This window comes from Spizellomyces punctatus, assembly GCF_000182565.1.
Source record: "Spizellomyces punctatus DAOM BR117 chromosome Unknown supercont1.5, whole genome shotgun sequence".
Taxonomy (NCBI): Eukaryota; Fungi; Chytridiomycota; class Chytridiomycetes; order Spizellomycetales; family Spizellomycetaceae; genus Spizellomyces; species Spizellomyces punctatus.
The window spans coordinates 1,315,188-1,330,261 of NW_015971541.1; the positions used below are offsets into that span (position 1 = coordinate 1,315,188).

The following is a 15,074-nucleotide window of genomic DNA, read 5'->3' on the forward strand; positions in this document are numbered from 1 at the left end:
GACGGATTAGATCAGCGTGTCCAGGAAGGACACGACTTCGATTCGAGGGGGACCTCCTTGAATGCACGCATATACACATGGGAATTAAGGGGCCGAATAGTCCAGTCGGGACTGTAGTGTGCGTGGTGTGAGCAGCTACCTCCATCTTCGGATTGGAGCTCTATGATTGTTTCTAAGGGGGAGGGCAGTCATAGGGAGGGCCTCGGCAGGTGAAAGGGGGCCTGCGTTATGTTTTGACCAAATACGAAAGGGGATACATGACCTGGTGCTGTAATGTCTTTTTCAAGCAAGGAGTCTGTACTTCACCAGACAACATTTAAGGTCGGCCCAGTATTATCTCATTGAAAAATCAAATCCTTTGATAGTTCCCAATTCTCCTTGTGTCGAACTGTGTATTTCTGAACTGGCGCAGACTTCAGAAGCAGAGGATCTGCGCAACTCTCGAACTCCGCTAATCGACCTTCCGTGGCTCGCTGGCGGTTTGCCGCATCTGTGACCAGTCAAAGTCGGATAAATAAGTTGAATCGCTTATTGCGAGATCTCTGTCGTCTGACGCAGGATGTCAGATGCCCTATTAAATGTCAGTTTCTAGGTGAAGAAAGAAAGCACGCTAGACGATCTCTCACGTTATTCTGTGCCAGATGTGGTGGTCGTTGTTATCTAAATCTGACGGGTATCGTTCGTTTCATTATTCTAATCTTATAGCGCAGTCGTAGAACGTCATGTCTGCACACTCTGTAGTTGAGTGGTTAAAAGTGCTCATTTAGCGATCGGCAGGTCAATAACGTAAGCGGAGACAGTGATACGTCAGCATGCTTTGGTCCACTCATCCAGTGGTCAACCGTCCAATCCGTCATGACAGTGCTATACCCACTCGCTATCCTATGTATACTCGTCATTCCCTTATTCATAGCGCTGGTCGCTTACTTGCAGCCTAGGTGGATTATATCGTATGCTTCTCGCTGTTTTCCGCAGGTGTTATTCTGCTGCGACGATGGAGTTCGTCAAACAATAAATAGTCGCCACGCCGACAAGGTCATTGCCCTGACTATTGATGATTCCCCGTCTCCGGTGGGTTACTCGAAAGCTTCCGAACAACACCACAGGTGGGAATGGATATTGTAATGTACAATAAAATCGTTTTTTGCAGCTTACAGCGGCAATTTTGACTCTCCTGCGCCAGCACGATGCTAAGGCGACATTCTGTACGTAGGACCGTTCACTCTTTGCGATGCGCTAACTCATACATGGTATCTTGTTCTACTACAGTTGTTATTGGTTCATATGTGGAAAAGTTCAATACTCTCACTGGAGAGGGGAGCACATCTGAACTAGAGTCTGGATCGTTTAACGATCTGATGACTGCAATAGTGTCCCATGGTTGTGAACTGGGAAATCACCTCATGTTTGATCACGCCAGTGTCAAGCTACCTCCAGCCATCTTTGAAAAACAACTACTTCAAGTTGATACCCTGCTGCGAAAATACGACAATCTCGCATTATCGCCTCCCAGGCGACGAAAGAGTGTTGCGATAGTCGACAGTACAGTGCCTTCCGGAGATCTTCCGTCTATACCATCTCCCACTGCAGATGCGTCGAGAAGTGAGCCGGTTCAGTTAGAAGCACCGGTCAAATATCGATGGTTCAGGCCGGGATCGGGGTGGTTCAACTCAGCGATGCTAGCTACCGTAGAGAAGCACGGGTATCGGACGGCCTTGGGTTGTGTATATCCACATGATCCACATATTTCCAATGCCCGTTTAAATGCATGGCATGTGCTCCGTGGGGTGCATCCTGGTGCTATCATCGTACTTCACGATTGCCGGTCATGGACCATTGATACATTGAAGATACTCCTACCCGAATTACGCAAGAGAGGATATGCTGTACGAACCCTCACAGAGGTGTACAGATCGAGACAAGTCAACGATGGCTGTATATAGTTGGTCAGGTAAATGGAAATGAAACCGAAAAGGATGTTATCATCTATCGGTTGGTGCAGTCTTGTGACTGGATCCTAGTTTTGGCCGTGCCACTTGGGTATGGAGGATTGGGACCCGAGGCTGACAGTAGGACAGTGTAGAGGCGCGCACAGCAGATAGATCAACAAGGAATCTGAGGGAATTCAAGTCACCTGTTCATGAGCCTGGTGTCGGTTTACAACCATGAAACCTGCTTTGGATGTATCTATTACGTCCGTATCTGTCATGATTCGGTGAACGCGGAAGACTCGTGGTGCTTGTGGGGCTGTGGGAGGGATGCTCGGAGGACGCGGCTGAGCGGTGATTGGTCCAAGGACAGGACCTATTCATTGCAATCCATAAGTTCATCGCAGCCTGCAATACGATGAGCATCGAGAGAACGATACCTGTCTTGGCATGTTGATTTCGATCCAACAAGGAGTCAAGGTCTGCCTTCCGCTCATGCTTTCTCCACTTGTTCTGAAAGGGATAGTTTGCAGTCAGTTGACTCCAAATTCGACAAATGCTTTTCATTCATCTGCGGTGGTACCTCCAACTTGTCCGAAAAACTCCGCAAGTCTTGAATCGATGGAGGGCTTAAACCTCTGACACATTCAGCCCTGCATGTCCGCGGTTAGCACAACCATCGCCAGTTAAACAAGGATTTAACCCACTTCGATCGGTGGTCTCTCTCATCATCCATGGCTTGCCGTAGCGCTTCCACTTCAGTCAACAGCCTGTCTTTCTCGCTCATGAGCGCACGACTGTTTATCGAATGTTCAGTGTTAATTTGACAGTTGTCCTGCTGAGACGGGACACCAAAAGACAATCCTACCGAAATTGACTTAAGACATCAGTCGCATCGAGGATGTTCTTAACTTGACCTGTATCCAGGAGTGCAGGTGTTGATCCAGGTCGCTTTCCCGCACCTTGAAGCGCAAATGGTAATCAGGCCAAAGTTCTGTGGTCTCCGTATGACAAATCGCAACAATACCCGAAGATATTGGTCGCCGTCTCCTCGATGTCTCTTCCGCATGGATGTAATTTACTACATGGCCAAATACAGTGAGAACGGGAAGGCTTTTAGGAATCAGTTTTCTTCTACTGCTGAAGCTCAGATAAAAATGCGGGCGAAAGGAGCCGTACCAATCCGGATATCCTGCTCGTTTTCCAGTATTGATTCTTGTGACCGGTGATCGTCCGCTACCTATCCTGTGTCTCAGCAAATCTGTCCATTCAAAGACACGAGGGAATATAAGGACATACCTCTTTGAAGTTGTCCAACAATAGTCGAATTTTTTGTATCAAAGCTGAGCGGTGGAAAGTACCAGAGCCGATGCCTCCCTGCACCATGCCTTCGACAAAAGACTTGGGCAAAAGGATTTCAATGGAACTCTACACGAAAGCAGCGTACCGCAAATAATAGTAACTCACCTTGTCAGTCTCTTGCCTGTACTCCTCATGTATCTCCATCAGCATCCTGGCTTCCAACTCCAATTCCTCAACCTGGCCAACCAAGTGTTCCCCCAGCAACCCTCGTAGTTCATCCCGTTCCTGTGGCGGGGCAGCAACTAATATGGATTCAAGAAGAGAAACAGTGGGAGTGTATCTTTCAGAGTGCATGGTTGTGTTTTTCTATTGTAACTTTTATGTTACTAGCAATGCATCTATTTCTGAAATAGAATCCGCGATTACTTAAGCTGATCGCATAAGCAAGAAGTAGTAAACCCTATCAATGCTACTACGGCTAGACAATTTCATATGGAGCAGTTAAACTATCTACTTCTTGATTAGCTGAGGTGTAGTTGCTCAATCTAATGTATTGTATTTGACACGGCTGATGTCGTATGAAGACTGGGAGGCCTAGCACGCGATAATCGAACGAAGCGGATTCTTTGACACTTCCTGTTAGTCTGAACGACAGCCATTGTCCGAGTTCCGTTAGAGTCTATTTGGCTTTGTGTCCCGCCTTCTGCATCATAAATTGAAACAGATCCCGTGGATTGAGTCATTTTTGGACCAGAAAGCTGTGAAAGTATGGATTCTGCTGGATTGCATAGGTTTCAGCAGGTATCTGGTGTTTGCCTACCGCTGTCATCCTGGTAAGTGCGTGGTTCACAATGCCAATGACCTTGTCCAGAGGCCTACTTGGTAAAATCTTCGCCATAATCAAAGAAGAGCTCTTTCTCAGCTTCGATCCGCCGCGCAGCGTATATGCCAACCCTGGAAACGATAGATGAGTGGGAACTGGTTTCAAAAAACAGGAGAAAACTGGAACACTGCACCTACCTAAGTTCGCCGCTCACCATCTTAACTAATTAGTTTAATCGAATCCGATAGATACCATTAGAACTTTGGCGAATTTAGTTCAACAGTTGAGCTCTCCTCACCAACTGGGAAGCAATTGGCTTTATCTGGATATTCTCCATGATTGATAAATCGGGTTTTGTTCCCTTTCCGTGAGGCATCCACTAATGGCGCATATTTATCTCCCAAGCTGAAAAGATAATTTAATTTGGACGCTGCATTGATGGCATCCCGTCTGCGTTTGACCGAACAACGTGGTGAGCTACAGTCAGAATCTGTCCTCAAGTTTGATGGCACACCTATTTGATTCTGCAACGGATATCACCTATATATGGGGATGATGAGCACTATAGTACACGGAAAACTTAGATTCTTATACATACCCCTCCCGTGTATTCAGCAAGCAGCTCCCCTTTCTCCGCTAATATTTAATGCTCGTGAGTCGCATGCTTGAAGCAGGAAGACGTCGCACACCATACCAGGCTCACGTAAAAATGCTCCACGACCGTGCACCTCGCTGTCGCCAACACATAGATGCTATATTTTATGTGACGTCGCGGTTATCGCAAACTTCGGAGCTTGCAGTGTAGCGTCAGCAAAGTACCAATACCTTCTTCATATTTCTTTGCATAGCTTGATTATGGCAGGTTAAGGAGGATGTCTTCCGTCCAACAGCCCCACACTCCACTACAATCAAGATATAATCTCAGTCTAATAAATGCACTGTTCAATATCACTACTTCGCTGTACCATCTGCACCGCAGGATCTGGGCAATATTTAAGTTAGTTTGTATTCATCTTTCTACTAAAGTTCTCGCAGCACACGCACCTACACACATCAGGATCACATTCCCTCTCTTCGTGAACACATCTACAAAACTCCTTCCCGTTCGCTTGGAGTTTGAAATGACCTTTCACATGCCTGTTTTCCGTTTGGTCCCAGGTGGCTGGAACTTTAATCACTTTAGCACGACACCCCGATACGCAGTCACAGCCAGGATATCGATATGGACAGAATTTGGAGCACGCGCATGTTCTCTCGCAAAAGTTCCCCGTTTTCACGCAGCTGCAGTTTTCTGTGCACACAGCGGTAGCGGGGTTATGTAAGTGATCTTCACAGCTGCAAGGAGCGGTCGGCGTACGCTTCCGAGTGGGAGAATATTCTATAAACAGAAGTATTGGAACAACTAGCGCGGAAGATAAAACATATTTGAGGACCTTTTTTGGGAACAGCAGGAGGTAGTGCCATGCGGCCAGAGATGGCGAGCCTATCCGCCTCCTTGATCATTTCGGTCAATGATGAAATTAAGGCCCCTTCGTACATAGCGAGCGCTGTGCAGTCGCCGTTAGTCAAGGCGATGACCATGTAGTAAACCTAAGTATCAACAGGTTACATCGGATCAAGGAATGTATACTGCACATCGCAGTGGTATGTGAACTCACGTCTGCACACGACTTATTCGAATATGATATTGATATTCGGCAGTAGTCGCGTCCAAAGCATCGGTAAGCGACTCCCAGAGTCCTCAATTCATCACTTTTCCAGTCAGCAACACGGGCTGATATCGTGTCCTCACAGATTTCTGTCTCTCTCTTATATACAGATTTAATCAGGGTTGTCTCACAAGACGTTTCCTCATAAATAAGGGTATGTACCTGAAAATAATAGCAACAGTTTGAGCTGCATGGCGAAGAGACGCTTTTCGGGACATTGGGTATTTCGATGAAAGGTTTGCGCTGGCGCAACGCTGTAGTGGATACTAGGGCATTGGTAATCCAGTCTCCAAGACCGACCGCAGCACACTGACCATCCTTATCGAAAGACATTAGATGTGTCTGACATCCAGCTAACCCACATATTTGACATATGAGATGGAATTCACCATCGAATGCGGTATGCGAGCGGCGATCTCCATCCGTGCTCAATCTTAAATGCCTGACGAAGATCACCGTCTCACACAGATTAGCACAGCAGGTCGACACAAGACTCAGAGGAGTGAATCTACCGTTTAAGCAGCTCGACAGCACTCATGCTTCCAATCTTCTGACGGGCAAGTGCTCGAAGAGTTCGGGTTACCTCCAGCTTCGTAGAAGTGAAGGTGGCCTTTCGTTTGCCATTTGAAAGGTTGGCGAAGAGCTCTTGCAGAACATCCCTCGGAGCGCACGAAGACAAGATATGCTCACTAAACGCAAGTATCTTTTGGCGCTCTGATGTTCATGCGAGCGTGAGGTTCAGAACCTGCCCCGCAATTCGGGACGGTTGTTGAGTCAGATAATGCAATGGCCCACCCTTATCATTTTCCATGGACCAGTTTGCCAAGTCCTCTACCCATTCATCGTCTTCTTCTCCTGAGCTCAACAAAGCAGAACGCCGTACGGGGTCATTCGGCTCCTACAGTTTGAAGAACCATATGTGAACAAACTAGCCAAAGGTGTCCCATAAGATGGCAGCACGGGGTTTCTGTTGTGAGTACCTTTACACTCCGTGCAGTTGGAATAAATGTGAAAGAGTTCATACGCTCGAACTTTCCTTCCACAACAACAATCGAGCTCCCCGTTGTTGATCCTGCCTCTTTTTTTATCGGAGTGTTTGACGGCGTCAATTCCCAGGAGGACGGACGGAATCCAGTTGTGTATGCTTTCAAGGCTCGCTTATATACCTTCTATAGAATTCGAATGCAACACGGTAAACCGGTGGCTAATGCAATCCGCCAGCCAATGCGACAGATTCCCGAACCTTGCGCTGGTTGGTCAACTCCACATTCCAGCCTTTCTCCCACTTTTGCAGGTCAAGTAACAGCTTCTTTTCAACTCTCCTGTCCTCTTCGTCCGAAACCGAACTATCACTCCCGTCAGAATCCTCTGCATGTTTCCTCTTCCTTGCATTATGAGACTCTAAATCCCCCGTGTCTGCAAAGGCGTTATCAATCCTGGAACTTTTCCTCGACATCACTCCCCCAGAACCATCCCTTGAAGATGCCAGGAGAGGCCAAGTTGCTCTGTGGCACAGTCATGTAATTGGGCAAGTGCTGCGCACGCAAAGTCACAGAAGGCGGGGGCAGCCAGTGGAGGAACACGTACCGCGATGAGTCAGCCAGGTGAGCTTCAACTGCCCCACTCTTGCTGTTAAGATATAAACCTCATCCCACCGTTGTCCACCCCGTTAACAAGCTTACAAGCAAGAGACTAGCTATCAGCGCTATATTGGTAGCTGCTGCTTTGAGGTCTCGTTTCCTTTGCTCGAAAAATTGGTCCCCCAGATAGCAACTCCTGGGCTTGGGGGATCTGCCATGGCTACAAACGGCCTTTCTGTTTCCGATGCGGTCGCTCTGGCGCAGCAGCTAGCAGCGACGTCCTTGAGTGATACATTACCTGAAAATCCAGAGGATCATGTATCTTTCTTTGGAGAGGAGGTTATTGGAGCAGTTGACGCAAACCTATGTTTGAGAGTATGTCTCAATAGAGTTCCCACGTGAATTGTTTATGAACTGACCTGTATCCCTTCCTTGAACAGGACCTTTATTTGAACGCAACAGCAGAAAACATGACAAAGATCATAAACCAGCTGGAAGATCGATTGCGCACTGGCCAAGGAGAAACGCTGTTCGAGATAGGTCTTGAAGGTAGGAACGAGTCAATTCCTTTTGGTGCACGGTACATCGGCGTTAACTCAGATTATTGTGATATGTAAATAGAGGACGGAGGATCTATGAATTTGACACAGAGTGAATTTGATATGTGCTTAGAAACTATTCGACGCGCTGCCGACAAGCTCAACGCCGACGTGACAGTGATACATCAGCGGAACACGGTAGTATTAACATCCTCTGGGAAAAGCGCGCAAGAAGAAGGGAGGAGCAATGCGGACGCTTCCAAGGACTACTTCTACGCCCATGCTCTGATTAGACGGCGACCTGGCAAGGTGGAGGACATGACAGAACTGCGTATTTGCGTGGTTGGAAATGTCGATGCTGGAAAATCAACTTTGTTGGGTGTCTTGACTAAAGACATGCTGGATGACGGTCGCGGAAGAGCTCGCGTCAATCTCTTTCAGCACAAACATGAGATTGAGAGTGGGAGAACTAGCTCTGTTGGGATGGAAATCATGGGGTTTGATTCCAAAGGGAATGTAATCACTCCCTCAATGCTCGGCAAGGCTAAGCTGACCTGGGATGACATCTGCTTGCATTCGCCTAAGGTACAGAAGATGGCTTCTGCCACGCAAAGATATTTTCCGTTCGTGAGTCGACTCTAAACTCGAGTTATACAGGTGTTGACTTTCATGGACTTGGCTGGTCACGAAAAGTACTTGAAAACGACCGTATTTGGGATGACGGGAACCAGTCCAGACTTTGCTATGCTCATGGTACATGATGGAGTGATCGGATGCTCCTTATCGTGATTTAACCGTGTGCTCTCTTTCGCAGATTGGTTCAAATGCTGGGATAATTGGAATGACGAAAGGTAAAACAATTTTTCAGACAACATATCCCACGGAGAAGCTGACTTTATACTTGGATAAGAGCATCTCGGTTTAGCATTGGCCCTCAACGTGCCGGTGTTCATCGTCATAACCAAAATCGACATGTGTCCGAGTAACGTACTGGAGAGCACTATTAGCCAGCTTACTAAAATACTGAAGAGTTCTGGGTGCCGTAAGATTCCCATGTTCATCAACACGGTCGGCGATGTGCTGGTTACCGCGGGTAATTTCGTCAGCGAACGGTGAGTACGCGCATATTGAGGCCGAATCACCGTACGACCCTAACATTTTCCCAGAATTTGCCCCATTTTCCAAGTATCCAACGTCACTGGCCAAGGCTTGGATTTGTTGAAGCTCTTCCTGAATGTCATCCATGCAAACGGTATTGGAAAGTATAACCCAGACCAGCCGGTCGAGTATCAGATCACGGATACATTCAGCGTGCCCGGTGTTGGTACTGTCGTCAGTGGAACTGTCATTAACGGTACGTTTTAAAAGAGCAACACGAACACGTACTAGATCCTGACCTTTGTTGCCAAAGGCATCGTGCATGTTGGAGACCAGTTGCTCTTGGGACCCGATGCGAACGGACATTTCATGTCGACAATGGTGAAGTCAATACACAGGAAGCGCGTCAATGTTCCTGTTGCATTAGCAGGACACAGCGCTTCCTTCGCCTTGAAGAAAGTCAAACGTGCGGGTATTCGGAAGGGCATGGTGATGCTGAGGTATGATTGCTACCCCTAATATGACATTGACTTAGACAATACTGAATATCCTTATCATCATACGCACGTTGCAGCAAAAATGCCGCTGCGAAGGCCGTTTACGAATTTGAGGCGGAAATTCTTGTTTTGTATCACAGTACTACTATCTCGCAGAAGTATCAGGCGATGTTGCATTGTGGATGTGTTAGACAAACGGCAAAGATTATTGGAATGGACAAGCAAGTATTACGAACCGGCGACCGTGCGTTTGTGCGATTTCGGTACGTAGGATACCCAAATAGTCATTGATAACATTTGACACCTTGAATTGATTTCTCATTGCTGTTCAGATTCATTCAGCACCCTGAATATCTCAAGGAGGGAACGCGATTACTGTTCCGTGAAGGTTGGTGCTAGCACGCTGCTTTAAGACGTTGTACATATACTCAATGCAATTGTCTCTCCCAGGTCGAACGAAAGGAGTTGGAAAGGTCGTCCGATTATTCACTGAAGCCGAAGCTCTTAAGCCCAATCCACACCCGCAGGAGGACGTCAACACTGCCCGGAAGAAACCTCCAAATAACCCACCATCAGGATCCTCTCCATTAGCAATTGAAAAGAAGACATCTCGACGACATCATCATCACGGTGGGGGTCATGGAACCACTAAGGCAGATACCGGCCATCACAGAACGGGAGGAGGGGCCAGCGTCGCAGTAAAGACGTAACGTCCCTAATGCTCTTCCGCGGTATTGTACGATAGTGCCGTACCACACACGAGGTCGCCGTTCTCGCATTTCTCTGCTGTGGAAAAGATGTTTTTACTGTAAATGCTTTCATTGTTTTGTGGATGGGTTCATGAGGAGTATATATTTCATTTAATGAGCCAAAGGCATTTTAATGAGCCAAAGGCAATAAGGCAATTAGTCTTTCGAGGAGCATTGTGCACCATAGGAAAATTTAAAAATTACAAGACTTTCGTAAATAATCTTGTCCTGATTATCATCCTCAGCCCAACCATAATAACGCCGTTTCTTCATGGTGATAACTGTTGGCTCGTTGCACTTGTTGAAGAAACGATTCTTGAATGGAGCGCGAAGGCGTATTAACCTGGTCTGTAATCAGGAATTGTTGTGTGAACGTTGTGAATGGAACAGAAGCGCCCGCCCGTAGAGCTCGTCGGATTTGCCATGGTAGCGATAAATAAAAGAAAGGGAAGACAAGGTGAGTAGCAAGCCAGATACGTTCGACATCAGTGAGCCTCAAACATTGTTAAGGGCAAGCGGGCGATTACGGAACAACACGTATACGACTATCGTACGTGTGAGATGTTCCATAATCGCCCGCTTTCCCCAACTTTCTCATGAATGAGACGACGGTTTGACATCCTGTAGAGAAAGCATGCTGGCACGACGCAGGGCTGGCGCTTTGGAGTTGTTTTACCCGCCTGCACTCTGACAAGGTAAAGGTCCAAAACACTGGCCGTGATTTATCGCTGCCCGGTCTACAAGCTAGGTCAAAACCGCAACCGGATCGGCCTTTGTATGGTTTTGTGCGTCGGCATCCAAAGGATTCCCCCGGGCTATGGATGTAACATCCATCATCTCAACGAATCCACCATGTGCAGGATGACTGCCTTGACCTCACCAGGGAATCCGCCCAAGGAGTGGGATGACTTGCTTTGGGAGGTCAAAGCAAGTCACCGATACCCTCGCGGCCACCTGCTGGACTGTGAATGTTGTTGCGACAGCAACATCTGACGCGGAAATGGCCAGGTCACCCCATCTGCCAGACCACCCACATCCGAAGAGGCTCCTAAGCATCAGGCAAACTCGCCATATTCTTTGTGTTCAATTCAGTACTTACCAGATGAATGGCGATTGGGAAGATGGGTAGATGAGAGGTCGCGCAGAAAGAATGACGCGTTCCCAACTAATGTTGCGCGCACCTCTGAGTGCGCCACTATATCATGACTGTGCCCCATCACATGAACGTCACGTTGCAAAGTGCGCAGCTAGTGCGCGCCATGGGCGCCGCACCCCACCTTAGCCGCGCGATGAATCTAGCAGCGCAAGCAATTAATGAACTAGTTACTTGAAGACCTGGCCAAACCCAATTGGTGCAGTCTTTGGGGTTTCAAAGGGCCATGGCAAAGAATTGACGCATATACTTGTAGTGATCTTGTGGATAGCTGAATATTCCATAGTTGGTTGCATAACAGTGGGTTGCATGCAATAAATGAAAGACAAAGCTGCGACAAACTCCTCATCCATGCTCCAATCATGGTCGCAATGTCATTATCGGGGGTATCTGGCCAATGCACTTGCAATGAAGCAGGCAGGGGACCTGCAACCCACCATGCCGTATTTGTTGAAGATACCTCTATCAGCGACAAGTAAAAACTGACATCGAGGCAAGCGTCTCGTGGTCCAAGAGCGAATCTTGTCCCGTCCCTTCATCCGAATATTCTGCCCAAGGTGGACGACTGCTAACTTTGACAGGTTTCTGCAGCTAGTGCCACGGACTGGCCAGGTATGCAATGAGATCCATCGGGTAGAGTAGCATTGCCAAGAACCCTCGAGCTGTCAGCCTGATTGTGCCCTTTCGTATCTACAAAATGTCAAATTTGTGAAGCTTCACATCACAGAGCGTCGGCGTACGTTTGAGATATGAGGCGCGTCGGTTGTCAAAGCTCAAAAGCTAATGGACTTGGAGTTCACGAGAGTATTGATGTGACGACTTTCGGCCCGAATCATCTATCATCTACCCACTGCCGATCTCCCATATCTAAGGCTAAGTTCAAGTTTAATTGACGATAAATGATTGATCCAAATCGGGAGCTCTCTGACGCACAAACCATACATGATGTCGAGCAGTGGGAGACTATTGTGAAGTCAGACGATGATTCTCTGATTGAGAACCAGACATGGGATTTACCACCTGGAAGATCATACCTGGCGAAAAGGAGTAGCGAATGCCCAAGGAACAGGACCCTTCACCAAAAGTTAATATCAGCGCGCCGAAACTTCTGCTGCCCAATCCTAGCAAGAGTTTAAGGTTGCCGCGGACATGAGTTTTAAATGACGGCAAAGCGCCGCGTGGCCAAAACTTTGAAGAATCTCAAACCCAGCTTTCAACTCGAGCTAGATTCCTGCCTCAATCCATCTGCTCGGATCTTACTACATGGTAGAATCAGGAAACATAACCATCACTTTTTCTTATTGTCCACATCGCCTCCCCACTGACCCTCCATCCAAACTAATATATACAAAATGCAGATGTTGGTCCAGTAAGGTTTGCCGACTAAGCTGCTCATTTTTGTTCTTCCTCTTCTTCTAGGCAACCGAGCTGAAGACCTTCCTCCGCAGGAATCCCCAACTCTCTTGCCGTATTATATCTAACCAACCATGGGTGCCGCAGGACGTGTTCCAGTGGAAGCCGCTCGTCAGGATTATACCGCAAAAGCTGTGTGAAAAAAAAAATTCAGCTTCTGAATCAAAACAAGGATGGAATACAACAGCCGCCTTACGCCTGAGATAAGGTCCTTTGCTTCAGCGCTGACATAATCAGGAATACGCAGGTCCACCTGTGCGATTCGTTTATAGGTTGCTCGATAGCTGGTCTGATCCTCAAAAGGAGGTACTCCAACCAGAAACTCGTAACAAAGCACGCCTAAGGACCATAAGTCAACATTCCGACCGTGATCGCGGCCCTCCACCATCTCTGGAGGCAGATAGTCGAGGGTACCGCACAGTGTCTGCCGTCTATGAGGCAGAATGGGTGAGGATCGGTGGATACGGAGGAGTCATTATATTTAAGTACACACCTTGTGTTAGGAGCATGAACTGACCACCCAAAATCAGCGATTTTCAATTCTCCTTTCATTCCCAGTAGAAGGTTTTCTACAAAGCATATCAGCGTGGTGACTCGCATGACTGTAAGGGCAAGTATTATATATAGTACCAGGTTTGATATCACGATGGATAACGTTCTTCTTATGCAAATATCCTAGTGCATTTGCCATTTGCGCGATGTACTAAGAAGCAAATGGGAGTTTATACAGAGTCCTTCCGCGTGGTAAAAGCTGGGTAGAATATAGACGAATACCTTTGAAGCCCTTCTTTCCGAGAATCGCCCATATTTGCTCAGCTGCTTATACAGTTCCCCTTTCGCAGCATACTCAAGAATAAGGTACACTCGCTTAGCATCGTAAAAGTACCCAAAAAGGCGCAAAATGTGCGTGTGCCTGAAAAACGGGTTGCTGCGTAAAAATACTGCGATTCCAGTACGTAGCGTCTCCCCAAACATACCTGAGATGAGACTGAATCTCAATTTCACGTCTCAGTTGTTTCTCAACTTTTGCGTTGGCGAGCTCACTCTTGAAAAGGATTTTCAAAGCCACGACAAAGCCACTACGCTTTTCACGGGCCAGATACACCCGTCCAAATTTCCCTTTCCCAAGGGCCCTGCCAACGTCGAAATCATTCAAGGACCATTTTCGACCACTGGGATGAGTACTGCCGTCACTGCTATTTGGGCGATGGAAACTCAGCAAGAGTCAAACAAGGATGTCGCCGCCAAACCTACACTGAAGATGCCTGCGGATAGATACTCTGGTTTAAAAGGACACTGTTCTGCTTGGACTCTGGAACACGCTCGGGACTTCTCATCTGCACAGTCTCGTTGAACTTGACCATCTTTGGCGTTGGAGGGGTGGCAACCTTCACTCCTGCAGTAGTGGCTGCTGTGTTTGGGGCAGCATTTTCTTTTTGCGCTTGCGGCGGCCTTTGTGATGTTTGGGGCGGCTTGGCTCGGACTCCTTTTCCGTCAACCACAGACTGGGTTGCATTCAAGCGATTCGCAGTACTGTATTTAGTGCCAGTCGGTGACCCTGTGGCCGCTGTCGTTGGGTGTGGTTTGAGATTGGACAAGTTTGATCTCTTCAATGGTGCAATTTCTGTTGTCGGACGACCAGCCATTGCTTGTTTCGTCAAAGGAACACGAAGAGGTGCCGCTGACGATTTGGTTAGACCTTGACGGACAACCTGACGCGCGAAAGGGTCAGATGAGAATTTACAGCCGGGTCGGGAAAACAGGCAGCAATAGATGGGATATTCTCCAGTATATGTAGCAAAGGGGACACAAGAAACTCCGTAAGGTTATGGCCTTACCTTCGGTGCCGTTTGTTCCTTATCTTTCAGCGTTGTTGCGCGCATTTGAGTCTCAAGCGACCGAATCGAACTTCCGTTGTACGACATCCTCGGCGTCCTTCCCGCAAGTCAGAGAAGGGCGCCTTTCAGTTCAACCGATAGGGGATTTGATGGGCGGGACTCTTCCTTCAACACGCGTGAAAATCTGGCCAAGAATAACCAGGCGCGATGAGCGAGCTGAGGTCCGTCGACTCGCTTGGAGCTGCTTGACGTCAACTAGGGTTGTGGTCCGTCTTCCCGTCCCAAAGTCAGCTGGCACTCGGTCTGTCCTCTGAGCAGCTGAAGTAAGCGTGTTCTGGATGGGCAGGAGTCGGAGGGCCGTGGGTGGAAGATTGTTCGAAGTGAAGCTGTGTCCGAAAACCTCATCACGTGCATGTCCGAAACAAGCCACGCAGCGTCATTTCGT

The 15,074-nt window shown here is 47.8% G+C and overlaps 5 protein-coding genes across 5 annotated transcripts; 2 read left to right on the forward strand and 3 right to left on the reverse strand.

Annotated features, from left to right (window-relative positions):
* The first annotated feature begins 843 nt into the window (after positions 1-843).
* SPPG_03587 (chitooligosaccharide deacetylase) lies at positions 844-2,254 on the forward strand. The gene is made up of 2 exons (XM_016751848.1): positions 844-1,205; positions 1,270-2,254. The coding sequence occupies exon 2, from the start codon at positions 1,359-1,361 to the stop codon at positions 1,941-1,943; it is 585 nt and encodes a 194-aa protein (XP_016609835.1). The 5' UTR covers positions 844-1,205; positions 1,270-1,358; the 3' UTR covers positions 1,944-2,254.
* Positions 2,038-3,584, reverse strand: SPPG_03588 (uncharacterized protein; the record flags this gene model as incomplete). Its single annotated transcript, XM_016751849.1, has 9 exons — positions 2,038-2,304; positions 2,369-2,441; positions 2,512-2,581; positions 2,636-2,725; positions 2,797-2,890; positions 2,956-3,009; positions 3,108-3,168; positions 3,228-3,329; positions 3,396-3,584. The coding sequence occupies 9 exons, from the start codon at positions 3,582-3,584 to the stop codon at positions 2,126-2,128; spliced, it is 912 nt and encodes a 303-aa protein (XP_016609836.1). The 3' UTR covers positions 2,038-2,125.
* A 440-nt stretch (positions 3,585-4,024) lies between these two features.
* Positions 4,025-7,218, reverse strand: SPPG_03589 (uncharacterized protein; the record flags this gene model as incomplete). Its single annotated transcript, XM_016751850.1, has 18 exons — positions 4,025-4,052; positions 4,110-4,184; positions 4,251-4,275; positions 4,352-4,503; positions 4,568-4,593; positions 4,652-4,689; positions 4,748-4,805; positions 4,879-4,955; positions 5,019-5,035; positions 5,098-5,431; positions 5,487-5,643; positions 5,712-5,861; positions 5,925-6,016; positions 6,077-6,204; positions 6,275-6,476; positions 6,558-6,660; positions 6,743-6,931; positions 7,006-7,218. 18 exons carry the CDS (start codon positions 7,216-7,218, stop codon positions 4,025-4,027), a joined length of 2,064 nt encoding a protein of 687 aa, XP_016609837.1.
* A 159-nt stretch (positions 7,219-7,377) lies between these two features.
* SPPG_03590 (uncharacterized protein) lies at positions 7,378-10,453 on the forward strand. Its single transcript, XM_016751851.1, has 11 exons — positions 7,378-7,717; positions 7,783-7,891; positions 7,964-8,466; positions 8,539-8,634; positions 8,696-8,732; positions 8,792-8,993; positions 9,048-9,235; positions 9,293-9,479; positions 9,554-9,739; positions 9,809-9,864; positions 9,927-10,453. Exons 1-11 carry the CDS (start codon positions 7,559-7,561, stop codon positions 10,184-10,186), a joined length of 1,983 nt encoding a protein of 660 aa, XP_016609838.1. The 5' UTR covers positions 7,378-7,558; the 3' UTR covers positions 10,187-10,453.
* A 2,197-nt stretch (positions 10,454-12,650) lies between these two features.
* SPPG_03591 (AUR protein kinase) lies at positions 12,651-14,990 on the reverse strand. Its single transcript, XM_016751852.1, has 8 exons — positions 14,630-14,990; positions 14,046-14,503; positions 13,769-13,987; positions 13,566-13,704; positions 13,422-13,494; positions 13,285-13,360; positions 12,988-13,222; positions 12,651-12,923 (listed from the first exon to the last, which is right to left on the reverse strand). The coding sequence occupies exons 1-8, from the start codon at positions 14,714-14,716 to the stop codon at positions 12,771-12,773; spliced, it is 1,440 nt and encodes a 479-aa protein (XP_016609839.1). The 5' UTR covers positions 14,717-14,990; the 3' UTR covers positions 12,651-12,770.
* Positions 14,991-15,074: the final 84 nt, after the last annotated feature.

Bases quoted from the DNA above. Each gene is read 5' to 3' on its own strand.
- SPPG_03587 (XM_016751848.1), top strand. From the start codon at position 1,359: ATGACTGCAATAGTGTCCCATGGTTGTGAACTGGGAAATCACCTCATG.
- SPPG_03590 (XM_016751851.1), top strand. From the start codon at position 7,559: ATGGCTACAAACGGCCTTTCTGTTTCCGATGCGGTCGCTCTGGCGCAG. The intron at 7,892-7,963 runs GTAGGAACGAGT...ATATGTAAATAG, and splicing joins GTTCGAGATAGGTCTTGAAG to AGGACGGAGGATCTATGAAT. The intron at 8,733-8,791 runs GTAAAACAATTT...TACTTGGATAAG, and splicing joins GATAATTGGAATGACGAAAG to AGCATCTCGGTTTAGCATTG.
- SPPG_03591 (XM_016751852.1), bottom strand. From the start codon at position 14,716: ATGTCGTACAACGGAAGTTCGATTCGGTCGCTTGAGACTCAAATGCGC. The intron at 14,504-14,629 runs GTAAGGCCATAA...TTCGCGCGTCAG, and splicing joins AGGAACAAACGGCACCGAAG to GTTGTCCGTCAAGGTCTAAC. The intron at 13,495-13,565 runs GTATTCGTCTAT...TTTGCTTCTTAG, and splicing joins CGGAAAGAAGGGCTTCAAAG to TACATCGCGCAAATGGCAAA.